The sequence below is a fragment of the Cebidichthys violaceus genome, unplaced genomic scaffold (assembly GCF_023349555.1).
Source record: "Cebidichthys violaceus isolate CVI_PGR_0920_01 unplaced genomic scaffold, fCebVio1.0.p SCAF_10, whole genome shotgun sequence".
NCBI classification, from domain to species: domain Eukaryota; kingdom Metazoa; phylum Chordata; class Actinopteri; order Perciformes; family Stichaeidae; genus Cebidichthys; species Cebidichthys violaceus.
Genome location: NW_027176263.1, coordinates 8,117,227 through 8,133,645, shown reverse-complemented (window position 1 = coordinate 8,133,645; position 16,419 = coordinate 8,117,227). Strand labels below are relative to the sequence as shown.

At 39.2% G+C, this 16,419-nt stretch overlaps 1 protein-coding gene across 1 annotated transcript in view; it reads right to left on the bottom strand.

The window, feature by feature from the left end:
• The window catches only part of col19a1 (collagen type XIX alpha 1 chain), a 101,612-nt gene extending 89,715 nt beyond the window's left edge, over positions 1 to 11,897 (bottom strand). The window contains exons 1-4 of the mRNA XM_068724160.1: positions 11,832 to 11,897; positions 5,183 to 5,305; positions 4,465 to 4,539; positions 4,275 to 4,374 (exon numbers count right to left, since the gene is read on the bottom strand). Of these exons, the coding sequence (XP_068580261.1) occupies positions 4,275 to 4,374; positions 4,465 to 4,539; positions 5,183 to 5,270 (263 nt within the window). The 5' untranslated portion in view covers positions 5,271 to 5,305; positions 11,832 to 11,897. The remainder of the gene's footprint in view (positions 1 to 4,274; positions 4,375 to 4,464; positions 4,540 to 5,182; positions 5,306 to 11,831) is intronic.
• Between the last annotated feature and the right edge of the window lie 4,522 nt (positions 11,898 to 16,419).

Sequence of the window (16,419 nt, the reverse complement as noted above, 5' to 3'; positions counted from 1 at the left end):
TTTGGCCATGCATATTGCTTGGCAGGCACTACTCCTTGTATAATCAAAGGCGATGGTTTGACAGAATGTCACAGCAACACTACCGGTCTGTTAGAGAATCTCCCGGAAGCGGCTTTAGTGTCCTGGCTTGTAAGAAATCCTACCATGGGGGATTTTTTTTAAATGAGTTTGAGGAATCAGATCGCCGTATAGCTGAAACAATCAAACCCTAAATGTGAGACTAGTTGGCTCACATCCATATCACTGACACTGAATCCTCCAACAGATCAAAGTGGACGTTCAACCATGTCAGTTTATACACTAAATGCATCCTTCCTGCTAGCAAGGACCATAACTTCCTCTCAGCATGACTCGCCTGTTCTGTTTAAACGTGGAAGTGCTATGCTTGCCAGCATGATAGACTGCCGGCGATGAAGCCAAATTAAAAGCACGCCTGTGATCTGGAAGAAGAATATCTTATAAAGTGAAGAGACATTATACAACTGATTGAGAGTGCATGTGTGTCGCTGAGGGATGTGAGACTGCTATGTTATCGTCATTCCAGTGTAAATAAGTGTTCCTCTACACACATACATAATGGAGCGATAACACTGTGATAGCAGCAAGCCACCAGTGACAGACTTTCAAAAATGTGTGATCTGCCACCATGACTAGGTGACATAAAAATTAATTCAGAGTCATCTGCTGCCTCCAATCAACATTGAAATGTTGTATCAAAATGTGCAATCATTCACTGGTAGAAAATCATGTGACATAACAAAACCACTGCTATGACTATGAAACAAGTTGTCACGGCGGCTGCCTTAGTTGTTTCTTACCTCCTCCAGGCCCAAGCATTACTTCCCAGACCTGCCATTTTCTCTGTCCACCCATCAGATGCCCTCAGAGGAGTCGGGTGAGTCCCCAGTCACCTGACTCCTACCCCAATTACCCCCCCCCACAGTATGTATACCAAACCATTTCCACCTGCTCCTGGCCAGATCATCCATGTTGCTTCATGTCTTTTCTTTCCAGCCTCCTCAACCTGACTCTTTATCTGTGCCTTTTACCTGCACCGTTCTTGTTAACCGGTGGATTCTCGGCTACTTCTGTTTGGATTTGCTGCCTTTGCCAGTTAGCCTTTGTATCATAATTTTATCATTTAAATCACTGACTATTAAAAGAGAACCAACCAATATAGAAACTCATTTATATACAATGCATCAACAAAAAAACTAAATATTCCATATTTACAAAAATGTAATGCTATAAACATCAGATAACTCTCAAAGGACAACGGGAACTGGAGCTGAATTCAATAATCGATGATGACAACTGGGAAAACACATGTTCTACAGTAGCTGTCACAGGCGGGTTGGGAGCTATGGATAGAATTTGATTGGAAAGTTAAAGTTGGGTTGTTTAGGACCGCACTGACAGCCTGTGTCTGTAAAAACAATCCTACTAACAAATGCTGGAGAAAGTGTGGTGTGGTCGGTGGCCATAATCATATAGTTTGGGACTGCCAAAGAAATATAAACATTTTGGAAAAACACCAAAAACGAAATGGAGAAAGTTCTAGAAACGGATATTTCCTTATTGGAAGTAAGATATGCTCTTATTGGAAGTATCACCTGAACATGTTTACCACAGACCAGCTTTTCATACTGCATACTATGTTGACGGTTGAAAGAATAATAACTATTAATTGGATGAAGCCAAATTAGGTGATTTGTTTTGTAATGTTAATTGCCTGTCTATCTGCTTGTCTGCATTCGAGTCATTTTCCTTGAAGCCTGGTTTGTACACACACACACACACACACACACACACACACACACACACACACAATGACACAAATTACAGTCCTGGCATGTGGATTTGACAGTAAATACAGGCAAGTTAAAGCACTTCAAGTTGCTAGGATGTGTGAGGCTGTACACTAAAAGGTCATTGACGTCAATGAAAATGGTTACAAAATATATTTCTGGACAGAAAATCTAAAATGCAGACAAGCACTGTATTTTCCAGAAATAATCTAGATGCTTATGAATTTAAAAAAAAGAGTGAATCAGCTTGACAGTATCGATTGCAGAAAGCCCATATGATTAATTAGCTGACAAGAGAGTCATAAACCACTGAAGCCACAGGTTGATAAACAAACACAAACCCTGGTGATTGATTGATACAATATATATCAGCCTCAGTGGCTCCTTTGAAACTATAATTCACGCTACTATTCATGATATATTTAGCTACATATAATAAGAAAAAGGTTTACTGTATTCCTTGAACATTTTACCTGTTACTAGTTTTTTTGTTGATAATAGTTAGCATTCCAGTACCATATATCACATGACGAGACATTGTGGGCACATTCAAAGGAAGTGTTAGTTTCATTCCTATTTCAAAATGAGCAATGGCTATTATGTCAAATGAATTATGTCGTTTTGTGCTGGGCTTCATCCTGACAAATTGATTTGTTGTCATCTTTAAGACTAGACAAGAACAAACAGGCCTTAGAACTTTCAAGGTACATAAATGTGTGTAAAGACGCATTCTTCCTGTACACATGGGTTTGTTTTATTTTGCAAAACAAAGACTATGTCAGTCCTAAAACATTAATGGAATGAGGTCGCTTGCTACTTTACTGCAAATAACAAGTAAAGAAAAATAAAAATCACCCATTGATCTTTTGCCGAACAGCAGGAGAAAGAAAAGCACTGTATTCTTCAGACAGACAGCAACTGCAGCACTGTGCTTTAATACTTTAAGAGCAATTTTTGAATACATGTGGAATTTTTGCAGGGCAATTTCTCACCAACACATAAATGTTACTTGAGTGTGTCAGCTCTGATCTATGCACCATAATGTGTTCTGTGCCAAGGAGCGGGCAGAACATTAGCAAGATCTAGAGAGTCAAGCATCTATTGCTGCATATTTTGCGAGTAAAGAGAGCAATGTTTTAGTGGCTGCGGCGGGGGCAGAGGGGCCTCCTGCTCCGTGCAATTGCCCTCGCTTTCCTTCCTCAGCTGACATGCAGTATCACCTGTCAAAGTACTTAGATAATTGGATATGAGAGGGATCGCAGTCTCGCCACTATAACCAATGACACTGTCAGCAGTGTCATTGAGAACCAGCATCTTCTTGCACTATGGGCGCGGACTGAGGGAAAGGACTGAGGTAAATGTATTTTCGGCTGGCTGACTGAACAGGGAAGCAGATCACAAATCACCTGGCTCTATGATTCTTTCACCTAGCCAGAGAGGGAGAGAGTGGCAGTAAATGTTTGCAGTTGCATGTCATGTAAAAATGCTAAATATATCCTCCCCTCCCTGGAGAATGACACAGAGTTGTCTTTCACTGTTACAACTTAAGGATACTAAACAATGAGCCAAGTTTGGAAACTCATACAGGTTCATACTGTATGTGCCACTGGTCTTTCTTAATACAACTGATGGTACTAAATGTAGAAGTGTAAAATGTTATATAAAATTTAAATCCACAATATAATCATCATTTTAGCATCAAGGGGAACCAGTTGACCAGGGGAATAAAAGTCTTCAGTAAATGGCACCTCAGTGTTAAATTTATGAAGTTATTTTAATATTCCTGTCTTATAATAAGTGCTCCAACATTTTTTTTTTTTCATTCCTTTGTGCCCCACTTTTTGCCCTTAGGAGATTTCTAGAATAAACGTGATATATATTAATTCTGTTGAAATGATTCCCTGTCGAACAGCTCACCTCACAGCTTGCCCTTATTAGCCGCCAAGGCAAATGGAACTATTGCTCTGAGCAGGGCATATCTGGGTTGCTTCAAGCCAGCCCTTTCATGAAAACCAGTTATGGCTACACTGTGTTATATCTTACACTATCACCGGATCTGAAGGAAAGCAAGCTTAAACCCTCCTCATGTTCTGCACAGCATCATGTGGTTTTGTATAAAATAAATCCATATTCAGAACCTGCACATGAGGGAGCAAAACAGTAATATCCTGTAGGTGTTAATCCAGATGAGGACTGCTGTTTAATACAGCTCGGCCACATATGAGTGACTGCATCCTACAGCTGCTTGCAACGTGCTACTGTTCCATTGCAAGAGCATGTTAGTGGTAGAACTGAAGCAGCAGATACTGTAGGGAGAGATTATTTACTGGGTCATGGTTGACATGAAGGCTGTCTGTCTGAGTTATCCTCAGATGTTATAAGGAACCAGAGTACAACATCTGAACCCAAATGACGCAGCGCATAAACACACTAGCATGCTAACGCACACACGAGGATGCTACTCACTTTGTAGGCTTAATGAGTGGACTGCCTCCTAAACGAAACGACGACAGGTCCTCTGCGATTGTTCCCTTTCGGAGAAGAAACTTTTCTGTGAGGTCAAATCCTGTGAACAGGTTAACAACGTGTCACTAGATTTGAACAAGCCACTGTTGACTTATTCTTACAAAGCAAACTGTGTTAACTCAGAACATACCTGTGATTTCCAGGGGACGATCTAAGACATCAGAAAACATGTGATCCTCTACACTCAGAGGGGGACAAGAGCCATCTAGAGAAAAGCCACCAAGAAGTCGGTTGTGCCGGGGACAGGTGTTCATTTATATTTTGGACCAGTTTTGAGTATTACAGAAGAGAAGAGGATAAATTGAATCATGAATTCATTTCCACAGTGCATTTCCTTTCCAGTTCTACAGCAGAAATCGACATCAGAGCAGAAAATCAATTCACTTCTTTTCCCATTAACCTTAAAAACTCATACAATAACTAACCGAGACAAGACTGGGATGTAATTCAGAGGCAAGCATGGATCTGCTTTACCAAAAATGAACTGGAGATTCACTGTCTGAATACTGAGTGATGACATTTTTACAAGTCTAAAGTTTTAGTTCAAGCTGCCACACTCTTAGCCTTTTCAAACATGTAAAGTGGATTCCCCAAATAATGCCATCACAAAGGGTGGATTTTGATTTAAACAAATTAAGAATCATACATATTGATATATATGATAAAGGCAATACAAAACCCTTTTAACCATTTAAACATCAATATATCTGCCATATGCCATATATCTGACATATTACTGAGGGATCACTCGTCTTATAGATACAGTAACACGTGTTTACACCTGATACTTTTCAAAATGGCACGCTACTGTTGAAAGACAGAAGTTGCTGAACAACAAGCACACATACCTGTTCGTTCACTCACTGCCATTCCAAAAGTGCAAGGAATGAAATGTACAGTCCAAAGGAAAGAAGTCCATCTTAACAGACGAATCATGGCTCCGTCACTAGGAAGCAGTCCCACTTGAAAACCTGGATGCAGACAGAACAGTTTTCTTATTTCACAATGCAGTTCAATCGTAATACTGGGTCAAATTGGGTGCCATAAAATGTTTTTTTTCTGAATGCAAGTGACAACAAAGGCAGAGCTAACAGACAGAAGATAACAGCAGACAGAAGCAAACAACGAAGCTCTACTGATTTTCATTACCTCTGCTGGGTGCAACAGAAACATCGACTCTGGAGTGATCACTAAGCAAACTAAGATGGATAAAACTCAAAAACAGATTACTTTCTAGATGCAATCATATTTCACAATGTTCTATTAATTAACTTCAATTCTGAGATTTTCATTTTTTAAACCTTCCACTAAATGAGATTATATGCAATTTGTATTATTGTGAAACAAAATGTTGACTGTAAATCCTATGTGATTCTGTTAAGACCCGACTCTCATGCCAACGTGTTTGTCCTTAAAGCCTTTTTGTTTGTTTATGTAGCCACTCAATCTGGAGAATGCACTTCTGAGTCCTTCATTCATTAGTCTTCAGGAACACCTGCCACACAGCGATGAATGGAGATGTCTATACTTCCGCTAAATCGTTACACACCAAGCAATGTTTCTGTTAAGGTTTGGATTTCCTAACTAGTGAGCCAAGCTGCCACTTGTTCTCCACAGACAGTTTGTGTTTCATTAGGTCAGTGTGACATCGCCACAGATTAGCTGTGGAAGTGTGCCGAAGCTTGACTTCATAATACAATCCACAACAAGAAAAAGGCAACACAAAGGGGAGATATTACGATGTCAGACGTTGATCTAAATGCAGTATAGCGCATGCTAAAAAGATACAAGATAGCAAGTTTAAATGTTTTTTTCCCCTTATTTTACTTCCTCTGAATTGATCTATATTCAAAATGTAGTTTTCAGTATCTGTCACAGGCATTGTATGATAAGTTCAGTACATGAATGTTTGATTTTGTATTGTATTGTCTGATTTTAGTCTTAATGCCAAAGCTTTGATCTTTCTTTCTATTAGCACTCTGTTGTGTTTTGGTCTGTAAGCTGTCAGCAGTGTCTTGTTCAAGGACATCGCATGTAGGGATCAAACCTGTAAACCTCCAGTTGCAAGTACTGTAGGTCTCTTATGCTGTTCGACAGTGCTGCCAAACCAGGATGGTATAAGTGTGTTCCAAAGTTAAGTCAATCCATTTTGGCAGACTACTCCAACTCAAACAAAACACTTTCAGTAACTTCTGGAATGCTTTGCCAGCAAATAAAACTGCACTGCTGGAATAGTGATGATGACTGAACACACAAAGACAGAAATGTAATTTCAGGGGCTTTCCAGGACTTGAAAAAGAAAGACGAAACTCAAAAGAAAGCCCACATTTGAACATTATCCATGCGTGACACCAAATAAATATAAAATCTATTGTCTTTTATTCTCTGAAAACAACAGAACGGGTCACATCTGTTTGTTAATCCTACTGAATATGGAGCGGCAAATCTTAACTCAAAATGACTAGCGTGCTTTTTTCAGTACCTGGAATGTAGTTAGCTGTAATCCCGTTGCAAAGACTATAATCCCTCTTTACTGGCGCACGTTTATCTATTCCCACTGGGGAAGCAAACGACAGAAGACAGAAGCCGATACTGAACTTGACCCCAGCACACCAGAATACGGCTTCGACACATTAAGTGAATTTATGTGTGACCAACATTATCTTTCACGATACACACTCTCCTTCCTTAACTGCCACTGTCTTTAACCAAATGTATCTTACCAATGATTCATTCCCATTCATGCTGCAAGCACTTGAGCGTTCTCCCACCGGATCATAAAGTTTTGCATGCAGGCCGACAGTATCATGGCACCAGGAGATGAAGTGACCATGCCACTTACAACAACTCCAACCACGCATGGGCTGTAGACAAGCAGCACTACAGGGGGATCACGTTCCTTGTCTGTGTGAAGGTGTAATGTTATTCCCCTCAATTCTGCAAATGCATGCAATTCAGGGATCTCTGGAGCCTGCAGGCACAGTTACTCTACATACATGACTGGTGTTTAGGTGGATTCTGTAGGAGTTTAATTGGTGCTTTAGGACCTTTGTTTTACCAAATGTAGTTCAGTGTGCAGCAACGCTGATGCACCATCTGCAAGGATCTCAATCCTCAATTGATCATTTTATATATTTTTAATTGTATCACGTCTAACAACACAACACTGAACTCTGAACAAGTTACTCTATCCCGTCTCTCCATCACTCAATCAGCCACTTTTCAGTCAATCGCAATAACTTCACTGCAATATTCAAAGAAGCGTGTTTTCTCTGCGCGACCGCTGATTGGCTGGATGTTTTTTTTTTTATTTTTTAATAATCGCAGTAGCGGTTGATGTTCCTTCAGTCTCCGGAACATTTCGCACTTTGCCGCTAACAAGTGATGCAATACGGTCCACACGCTCACTGCTGCAGCGCGTTCATAAATCAGCAACAATAACCTGTCCGTGTCCCGGACCACAGGCAAGTTAGAGCGATCAAACCACGCGGGGGAAATAAAACGACTTAATACCGAGCGACAAAAAGATGCAAAAGGAGTCCGTTGTAAAGGGATTTCAACAGGTTAACACGATACTATAAAACTGTTTGTTTTTTTAAATGTATTTACTGTTAAATACATTTTGGTCCATACTTACAGTTGGTGAGAAAGTTTTCCTCTAAGGCAGAAACAAACAAAAAGCAGCGAAAAGAGTATAATCCATGTGTGACTACGATCAGTCTGATTCCGGATTCCAGGACTTGGAAATAAAAGTCACAGTGGGATCGCCCGCTGGATCGCAGTCCTTATTAGTTGCACCGAGTGGCCCTCCCACTCTGTCATTATCACTGAAAGGCACTGTCAAGAGACTTCGGCAAACAGGAGCAACACGCGCTGAAAGCTTTCATATTAGTGGACATAAATGCCCAGCGGGGATCCAAACAAACTCTCTTGTTTAACTCAGCCAGGTGCGGGAATTAAAACACCGTTTGATGTTTTTATCTTTTCTTTTCTTTTTCTTTTTTTATCAAATCTTCTGAACAGAATGGCTAATTCATGTGGATTTGCTGGCCATTTAAGTGACTCCGTGCGTGTTATTTATCAGTAGCCTAAGTCAAGCATAAAAGAAAATATCGGAACAATGCAAAGAGTCTTAACGCATAATTCATCTCGATATACTGTATGTTGATACAAAATCGCACCTGTCTGCCACCCACACACACACACACACACACACACACACACACACACACACACACACACACACACACACACACACACACACACACACACACACACACTACATGTAGAAAGAGTAGAATGGATACGATATTATGAAGAGACAGCTCTCAGCTGGGCAGCCCAAGTGCTACAGCAACATACACATACTATTTTAGTCACAATGTCATGTGGCAATATTTCACTGCTAGTGGAAGGCAACAACTTCAACATCCACTACTTTCACAGCTTTAACAGACTTATAAACATAGTCTGTATCAGCAATTCACAGAGGCCTATATTTGCCACATCCATATTGCATTACGGTGCTTTAAAAAAAAAGGAAGGTTAAAGCACAGGTATGTTTTTGTTGAAAGAGCACACCAACAGTTCAAGACACAGAAACAGGTGCTCAGGCTCCCCACACGTCACTGTTTAGACAGATGATTGCAGTGCACCAGCCCCTTCACCACATGGGAACACACACACACACACACACACACACACACACACAGGCTGACTTTTCAGTCATGTGTTGAAAGAAACAAAGAGAAAATGGTCTAAAGAGCTACAGATGCTTACAGTGAAGCAGATGGCTATATTTCTTTGGTGAACATTATACAAACATAGGATTGAATGTATTTTTGGTCTTTCAGTAATTCTCTGTTTTTCTTCTGAGTGAGGACTGTATTACTTAAATTGTTAGCGGTAGATAAATTGTCGTCTGTCTCAGTTAAGTTAGGAAAAGAGTTATCTTTATTTTTCTGTTACAAGAATCTTTTTTTATATTTTTAAGAATATATCGCTTTGCATGAAAGTGGTGGTGTGGTGGGAGTCTTTCAATTCAAATATTAGTATTCGTCTTTTCATCTGAAATGCTACACAAAGTAAATTAGCACATTTTTTTGTATATAAGCCCCAGTGTTCAGTCTGGTAGATCCACGCCCTCAGTGTTAGCGCTCATTTCCCTCGCAGTTCATTAGAGCCTTGATCGACTAACTATGAATTGATAACAAGGTTCTGCACGGGCAATTAGAGGGACCGTTTCTCCTTTCAACAAGGACACCCTCTCCATAGGCAACCAGATCATTTTACCTTGAATCATTTCTTCAACCTGACATGCAGGGATGGAATTACAGATTTTCTTCAAAATTGCATCTACAACACTTAAAACAGTGGCACTTTTCTTCAACACCAAATACCTGAAATAAAAGCTGTTCGCTGTGAGGTTGGTGGATTGTTAACTCTGAAAAGAAAAATGTCCCAGTTTTCCTTGAAATGAAAATTTCTCCACTTCTATTGTATAGGGGTGGCAGCAGGGGTCTCAGCGGTAAATAACTCAAAACCCTTGCAAAGAAAAAAGAAACAAACTGAATGGCTCAGTCCCACAAGCAATATGTGGGGTTTTGTTATTTGGGTGAACTGACCCTTTAAGGCTAGGGGAGGATTGGGGACATGGTGAAATAATGAAAATGGTATGGCTCAGCAGGCTGCACCATGTACCATTTAACAGCAACTTCAAATGTGCCCTTAAGGACTTAGTCAGTCGTGGGCTTTAAAGATCAGTGTTTTCAATGTGTTTAACCATAACACACATTCCTGTCGTCTCATATTCCTCCTATTGCATCTTAAAATGCATGTCACTAACTGGTCCGTGGTGCAACATGATAAAAGCAAAATTTCAATTAGTGCTATTCAAACAATAGCTTTTTTTAAATGAATTTATAAAGAAGAAATATACTTTGAAGATACTAATAGCCTACCCACACAGAACATTTTCTCCTATCACAGACGTAGTGCATAGTGCATCATCTACTGCCTGACTTCATGGTCAATGCATCACCTAAACTTATGTGCCTTTGCTGTCACTAAAAAGATAAAAGTGAGTGTCGGCGCAAAACAGGTGACAAATGCAGCCCACCAAGTGCTGCATCATGGTAAATGTTCCAAGCACATCTTACTGGAGTGACATCTTCTAAACTCCAAGGTCCCCAGAGCTGTCAGGAGGCTCTGAAACACCCTGGAGATGATTGTTGTTTGAGAAATATTCTGTGAGAGTATTCACACAAGACGGAACATCACTACGGAAAAAGTAATTTATACAGTAAAGGGAAATTAAATTAGAATGTAATGTAATGTAACTTAAGTCATGCCTGGCTATCGTTCACTCGCACAGCACAAAAAAAACATGTTAATGAATAAGTCTCAGTTTCAAAATGATTGTTTTTCCAAGAAATATTCCATTGTCAAGTTATTGAATGAGTTCATTAGTTGTTATTCAGGGAACAACTAGAATCCTGACTGTAGTTCATTGTCGGCCTGACCAGACTTGAATTTGTATAGAAGTCCAACAATCTGTATTCTGCATCACGGTCTTCATTTGGAACAGTCCTCAACTCACAACGTTTTGAAAAGCCATGCTGTTGCTTGTTCGCTTCTCACTGGGCAAAGAGAGTGTGTGGCTGTTGTGTGCCTAACCTGTATGAAATTCTAATATTTCGTTAGCTTGAACTTAAGGGTTGGTGCTCCACTTGTACTATCCTTAAAATCCGCACTAAATCCAATGCTGTAAAAAGTCTTCAGGGCATTTCTTTGGCAGTTACAACATGAAACGGTTCAGTGAGGTCTGCGGATTAATCAGTTACCAGGACATTGTTGTCAAAAAGATGCTCTGCTGTTCATTTTGTTTTAATGGTGCTCAAATTAAATTCCATTCACCTGACTTCCACTGTATTGAGTTGGAGACAGAAATCTCAGCCGCATTGAATATCAAATTATTGTTTCGTAGATACTGCAGAAATATAAACTAAACCACCTGTCAGAGAGCAGAAATTCATTTTAGAACTCAACAGAAACTTGTTTTTAAGAAGACCATTGCATTTCTGGAATTGTCCTTCGAAATACTATTTTCATGACATTTCAGCTTTAAAAGTCAGTTCACATTTCAGTGAAAAGTAGGATGACAAGGGAGTGTGGGGATGCGACAAGCAACAGATGGTTATGCTGTTTCTGACCCCAAGACATTACATTTACATGTTTGGCGCACTCCTGATGTAACTCGGAACATTTTCCAAGACATAATGGCAGAAATTGCACTTTCAGAGATTTTTTTCTAACCGTGCACTTAAAGCATCTCATGTTTTATTCAGACAAACAAAGTGCTTATTCAAACATATGGTTAGCCACAGCTTGTGCCCTCGATCACTGTTTTCCATTTGAAAGTTTTGCATTGGTGATATCATTTGAGTCAGCAATTATATTCCTCAAAAAGAAAAAGCCAAAATTCAAATACCCACTTACCCTTTGACAACACATCAGTGTTCTGAAGACATTTGAGGTTTCCCCGAAAGTTCTTCTATCCAGCTGGAATGACAAACATTGTGTCTGTTCCACATAAAACAGTTTGCTAAAACATTGGCTCACAGTGTACAACTAAAAGTATCAATGTTTGACACCAACATTTTGAAACAGTGAAAATATAATGTAAATACATACATTTAGCTGATAACACTTTCGGTTTGGGTGAACAGTCATACAAGATGAGCAAGGGAGTTAGTTGGCTAATTTACCATCTTTGGCTATAAGAAGAGACACAATTACTTCACATTTTTGATATGTTGTTCATATATCTTGCTTACCAGTACATTACTATATCCTCTCTAGAGTGACGTGCGGTGAGGTTCGTGGCTAGTGAGACACTGACACTACATAAGTCAGATTTACAGATATATGAACCCAATAGAGAAGCTTATATCACCAGTCAATTGGCAGCTTGCACATTGACTACTGGTTGTTTTTCATATCAGCATTTTTTACACACACATAGGTAAAGTACATATTTGATTCCACCGGGAACGTTTCAGAAGCGAAGCGCTCGCGGGCTCCACCCGCGAAAATCGTGAGATTCCGCGATAATCTGCGTAACAACCCCGGATGTATAAAGAGAACAACAAACACATAAAAGGTTACTTTACCTGTCCGACGTTGAATTGCTGTTGATTTGGTCAAATGTCCTTGTTTGTTGAGACATTTTTAAGCTTGGATATAAAATCTTACATTTTTGTGGTCAAAGCAAAATATAAGACGAAGAAGAGAAGTGTAGAAGAAGAGAAGTGTAGAAGAAGAGAAGTGTAGAAGAAGAGCAACGACAGAACAAGCATGAACCCGACCCGTGGGCTCTCGCACGCCCTCTTCATTGAGGCAGAGGTAGTGTTTGCCCCTCTGTGCTTTTTCACTGCGGTTTCTGTCAGATCAGCAACACTAAATATGTTCGACACATCAGTGAAATACATTACCTATTCTATGTAAAGAAAGGACGTATAATAAAAGTGTCTACAAATATTACAGTGGTGACAAACAATGAGAAAGCAAAAGGCACGCGCTCAACCCAGTTAGTGAGGGATTCACAGTCTGAGGTGAGGAACAGCTCGTCACTGCCTCACCTCACGTGTCTCCTCTCTGTTTGAACAGGACATGCGCTAATTCAGCGATTTTGATTATAAAAATGCTTGAAATGATTGGAATCATACAGAAATTACATTTATAGCACAGATCAGTAGAGAAATGTTAATATTTATTTAATTTTTACTTGTCTTGATGACTCACCTGCCTCCCCTGACCGCACGTCCCTGCCTCTCTGGACAGAAAACCTGATACATTCCTCCTGTGAATGTCTTGTACTTACATTAAACATTCATGTGACATATGACTAACAGCCTTGTCTTGGTATCGTTAGCTAAATTAGCACAAAGCTATGAGTGATGTTAAGCTTATACTGTAACCTTAACTAAAGAGAATTGTGGAATTTCCAGACATTTCCTCTTGATTTTATGGCACACATAAAACAGTAGAGCAATGGCTATACCTCTTAGCATGGATGTATGAAGAGAACAATGCATGTCCCATCAAACAGACAGCATCAAACGATGACAGATTGCTAGGTACACCAAACCGCCATTAAGGTACAAAGTACATTCAACAAGTGAATTAGACCTGTCAGCAGACAAGGCTGTAAAACCATCTTGTGACTAACTAATTAACTCTCTTCTGATGTTGAATGCTTAAGGTGTCTGATTATTCATTTGAAGACAAATACAGCACTCTCTCCTCTTTGGGTTTCTGTGTGTATTTGTGTGTGTGTGCATACGTGTATGTGCTTTTGCGAGCGTGTAGCATCGTATTGGTACAGGACATGTATGAACGTAACCTCAGCAAACACTATTGTTTTCGGCAAGCAGTTGTTTGTCTTGAATACAAACACACTAATGGCTGTGTTCAGATTCTTCATTACGCCAGTCAAGTGCTTATTGTTGAAGGGCTTTAGACGCAAAACACCTGTCCATTTTACCGTTTCATCATTTACTAACTTGATATCTGCCAAAGCACAAGACAAAGAAAGCATACCTTGTGTCACTAATCTGTATGCAGACATAACTATTGATGTGGACCTTTCATGTGCTTATAAAAATCCATTAAGGAGTCTCATTCATCTCTTCTGAGAGCTCACCTGGGCATGAAAGCTTCCAGTGGCCTATGTAGACAATAAAAGGAAAATAATAAAAAAAGATACAATAACATGTCAGTTTGGCCTGCAGCTATAGGGTATTCTTGAAATATGATCACATAATTGAGCCATCTATTGAAATCTAATGAAAGAAACGTCAGTCGGTGGCAAATTCAGTGAGCTGTCTGTATTAAAGTGGCTCTCTTTGATATCAACGCAAGCACTCAGTATCAATGTTGAACCTGAAGCACAAGTGCAGACATGAGTACTTTAATTAATCTGTCAAATCAAATCAACCAAAATCAATTTATGGTAACAGAAACTATAAATGCAATATTCTTCAGAAGTCATATAATACGTATTAAATTCAGAACATCTTTGTTAAAACACTCAATTTCTTTAAACAGCCAATTAATTTGATTTTTGTGTTTTGACTTTTCTAATTTCTTCATTACAGCAATGACAGAGGAATTAGCGATTATATTCATTATCACTTAATCTGCTGATTCTTTTTTCAACTAATCGATTAATTGTTTGGTCTACACAAAAATGCCTATTTCAGTTTATTGTCCAAAGTTATGTAACCAAATGTTTTGTCCGACCAACAGTCCAAAACCCAAAGATATTTAATAAACTGTGATGTAAGTCAAATTCACACATTTAAGGAGTCAATTACAAATGGATGATGAATCGACTATAGTCATGGCAGCTTTAAATGGCGCCACAATCAAAAGTACAATATTTGACCCTGGATGACGTTGTTGTTTTATTTATTTTACATTATGTTTTGCACCAACAGTATTTGTATATCCTGCATTGAATATGGTTGTATAGTGTACATTTCTGCTGTCTGTACAAACAAATTCCACTTGCTTTAAAGTACATCACATTTCAGGTGTTCTTTAGCAACCTGCTCTCACATGATAGTTCAGGTTGCTGTGCAGCTTTAGTCACGCTAAATTAGAAATATATTCACAAACTGATCCCATATCAACACATCAGATATCACATCAACAACACACAGCCATATCCCTGTGCTTTATCACTGTCTGTTCAAGTCATGTGAGCTCTACCTATTACTCTCAGCCAGTCAGTGGGAAGAGGTCACATTAACTGGTGACAGTGCATTTTTTTTCATTTTCAAAATGAAAGGACAAATTTGATAGGGGACCAAGCGCTTCAGGGACACAGCTATTGGACATATTTGGAGCTGTTTCTGCAGAGTCTCTAGTGCTTTTCAGCTGAGGTTAGAAAGCTGGATTGAATGTCAGACAGAAACAAGAGTGGATGAGAGGTGGATGTGGTACTATAATTTTGCTGCGACTGAAGTATCATCCTCTAGAGAAAAAAAATGGATTATACGTAACATGGGTTTTGTGATCTGCTCACTGCAGGAACCCCTGCAGCTGACTCATCTCATTATGAAATTAAAGAAGGATTAAGATAATATACGCCAATCAAAAGTAAGTCATCTATTCCCCAAACCCTCCTTGATTGACAAATTCTTGACAAATTCCAACATTTTTCACAGCAAGCCCCCTTTTGACAGACTCAGGTACATGGCTTCCATTAGGGCACGTTGCCAAGCTGCGCGATAAAGGCATTTGCAGTTTTGAAAGGTTGCATGAATTAAGTTGACCTACCTTCCCTGTGCAAGTGAATAATGGGTTCTGAACAAATTACATTAGTTTAATTAAATTTTTTTTTTTTAAGTCAGAGGCATAAATGAAGTTCAGATTTATGGTTATTGATTTTAGTGAGTTGAATTCTGAAAGTGTCCAAACCAATAGTGACCGACTAATTAATTGGTAAGAATGTTCCTCATTCCAATTAGTAACCGACTAATTTCCTCCATTACAATATAGAGAATTTTCACTTTCAGAAAACTTTAGAGCCTCAATGTCACCGTGGCCAGTTATAGTCTACCCCTTGCAAAAGTAATTACTCAAGTAATAATTTAATTTTGTCTCAATAATTCCAGACATGGTGAAGCATGACTGCACAGTCTTATACTGTTGTAATTTAAGGGACAATATACTCCTTAAATGGAGTACTTCTCCAGACACTAAGTGCTCAAAACTGTGAGAAGGGTGGTAGAACGAAAAGCCAGAAAATGCTTTATATTTAGATACCATGGGGTCTGCCGGCAAGATAAATGGATACGAAGTGAAAGAAGTGGTGAACGTGCCTGGCATACAGTATGTGTGGAACCTGTGCACGCACAACAACAAAAAAAATGATTGTAACACTTTGTCTGGAACAGTTTAGATAATCCCATTGCCGCATAAGTCTGGATCCCCTGCTGAACGAAACGGAAGCTCATACCAGTAAAGAGTTTTTTTTATAAGTGGTATTGCTATGAATACATTTTTGTACTTCAAATAA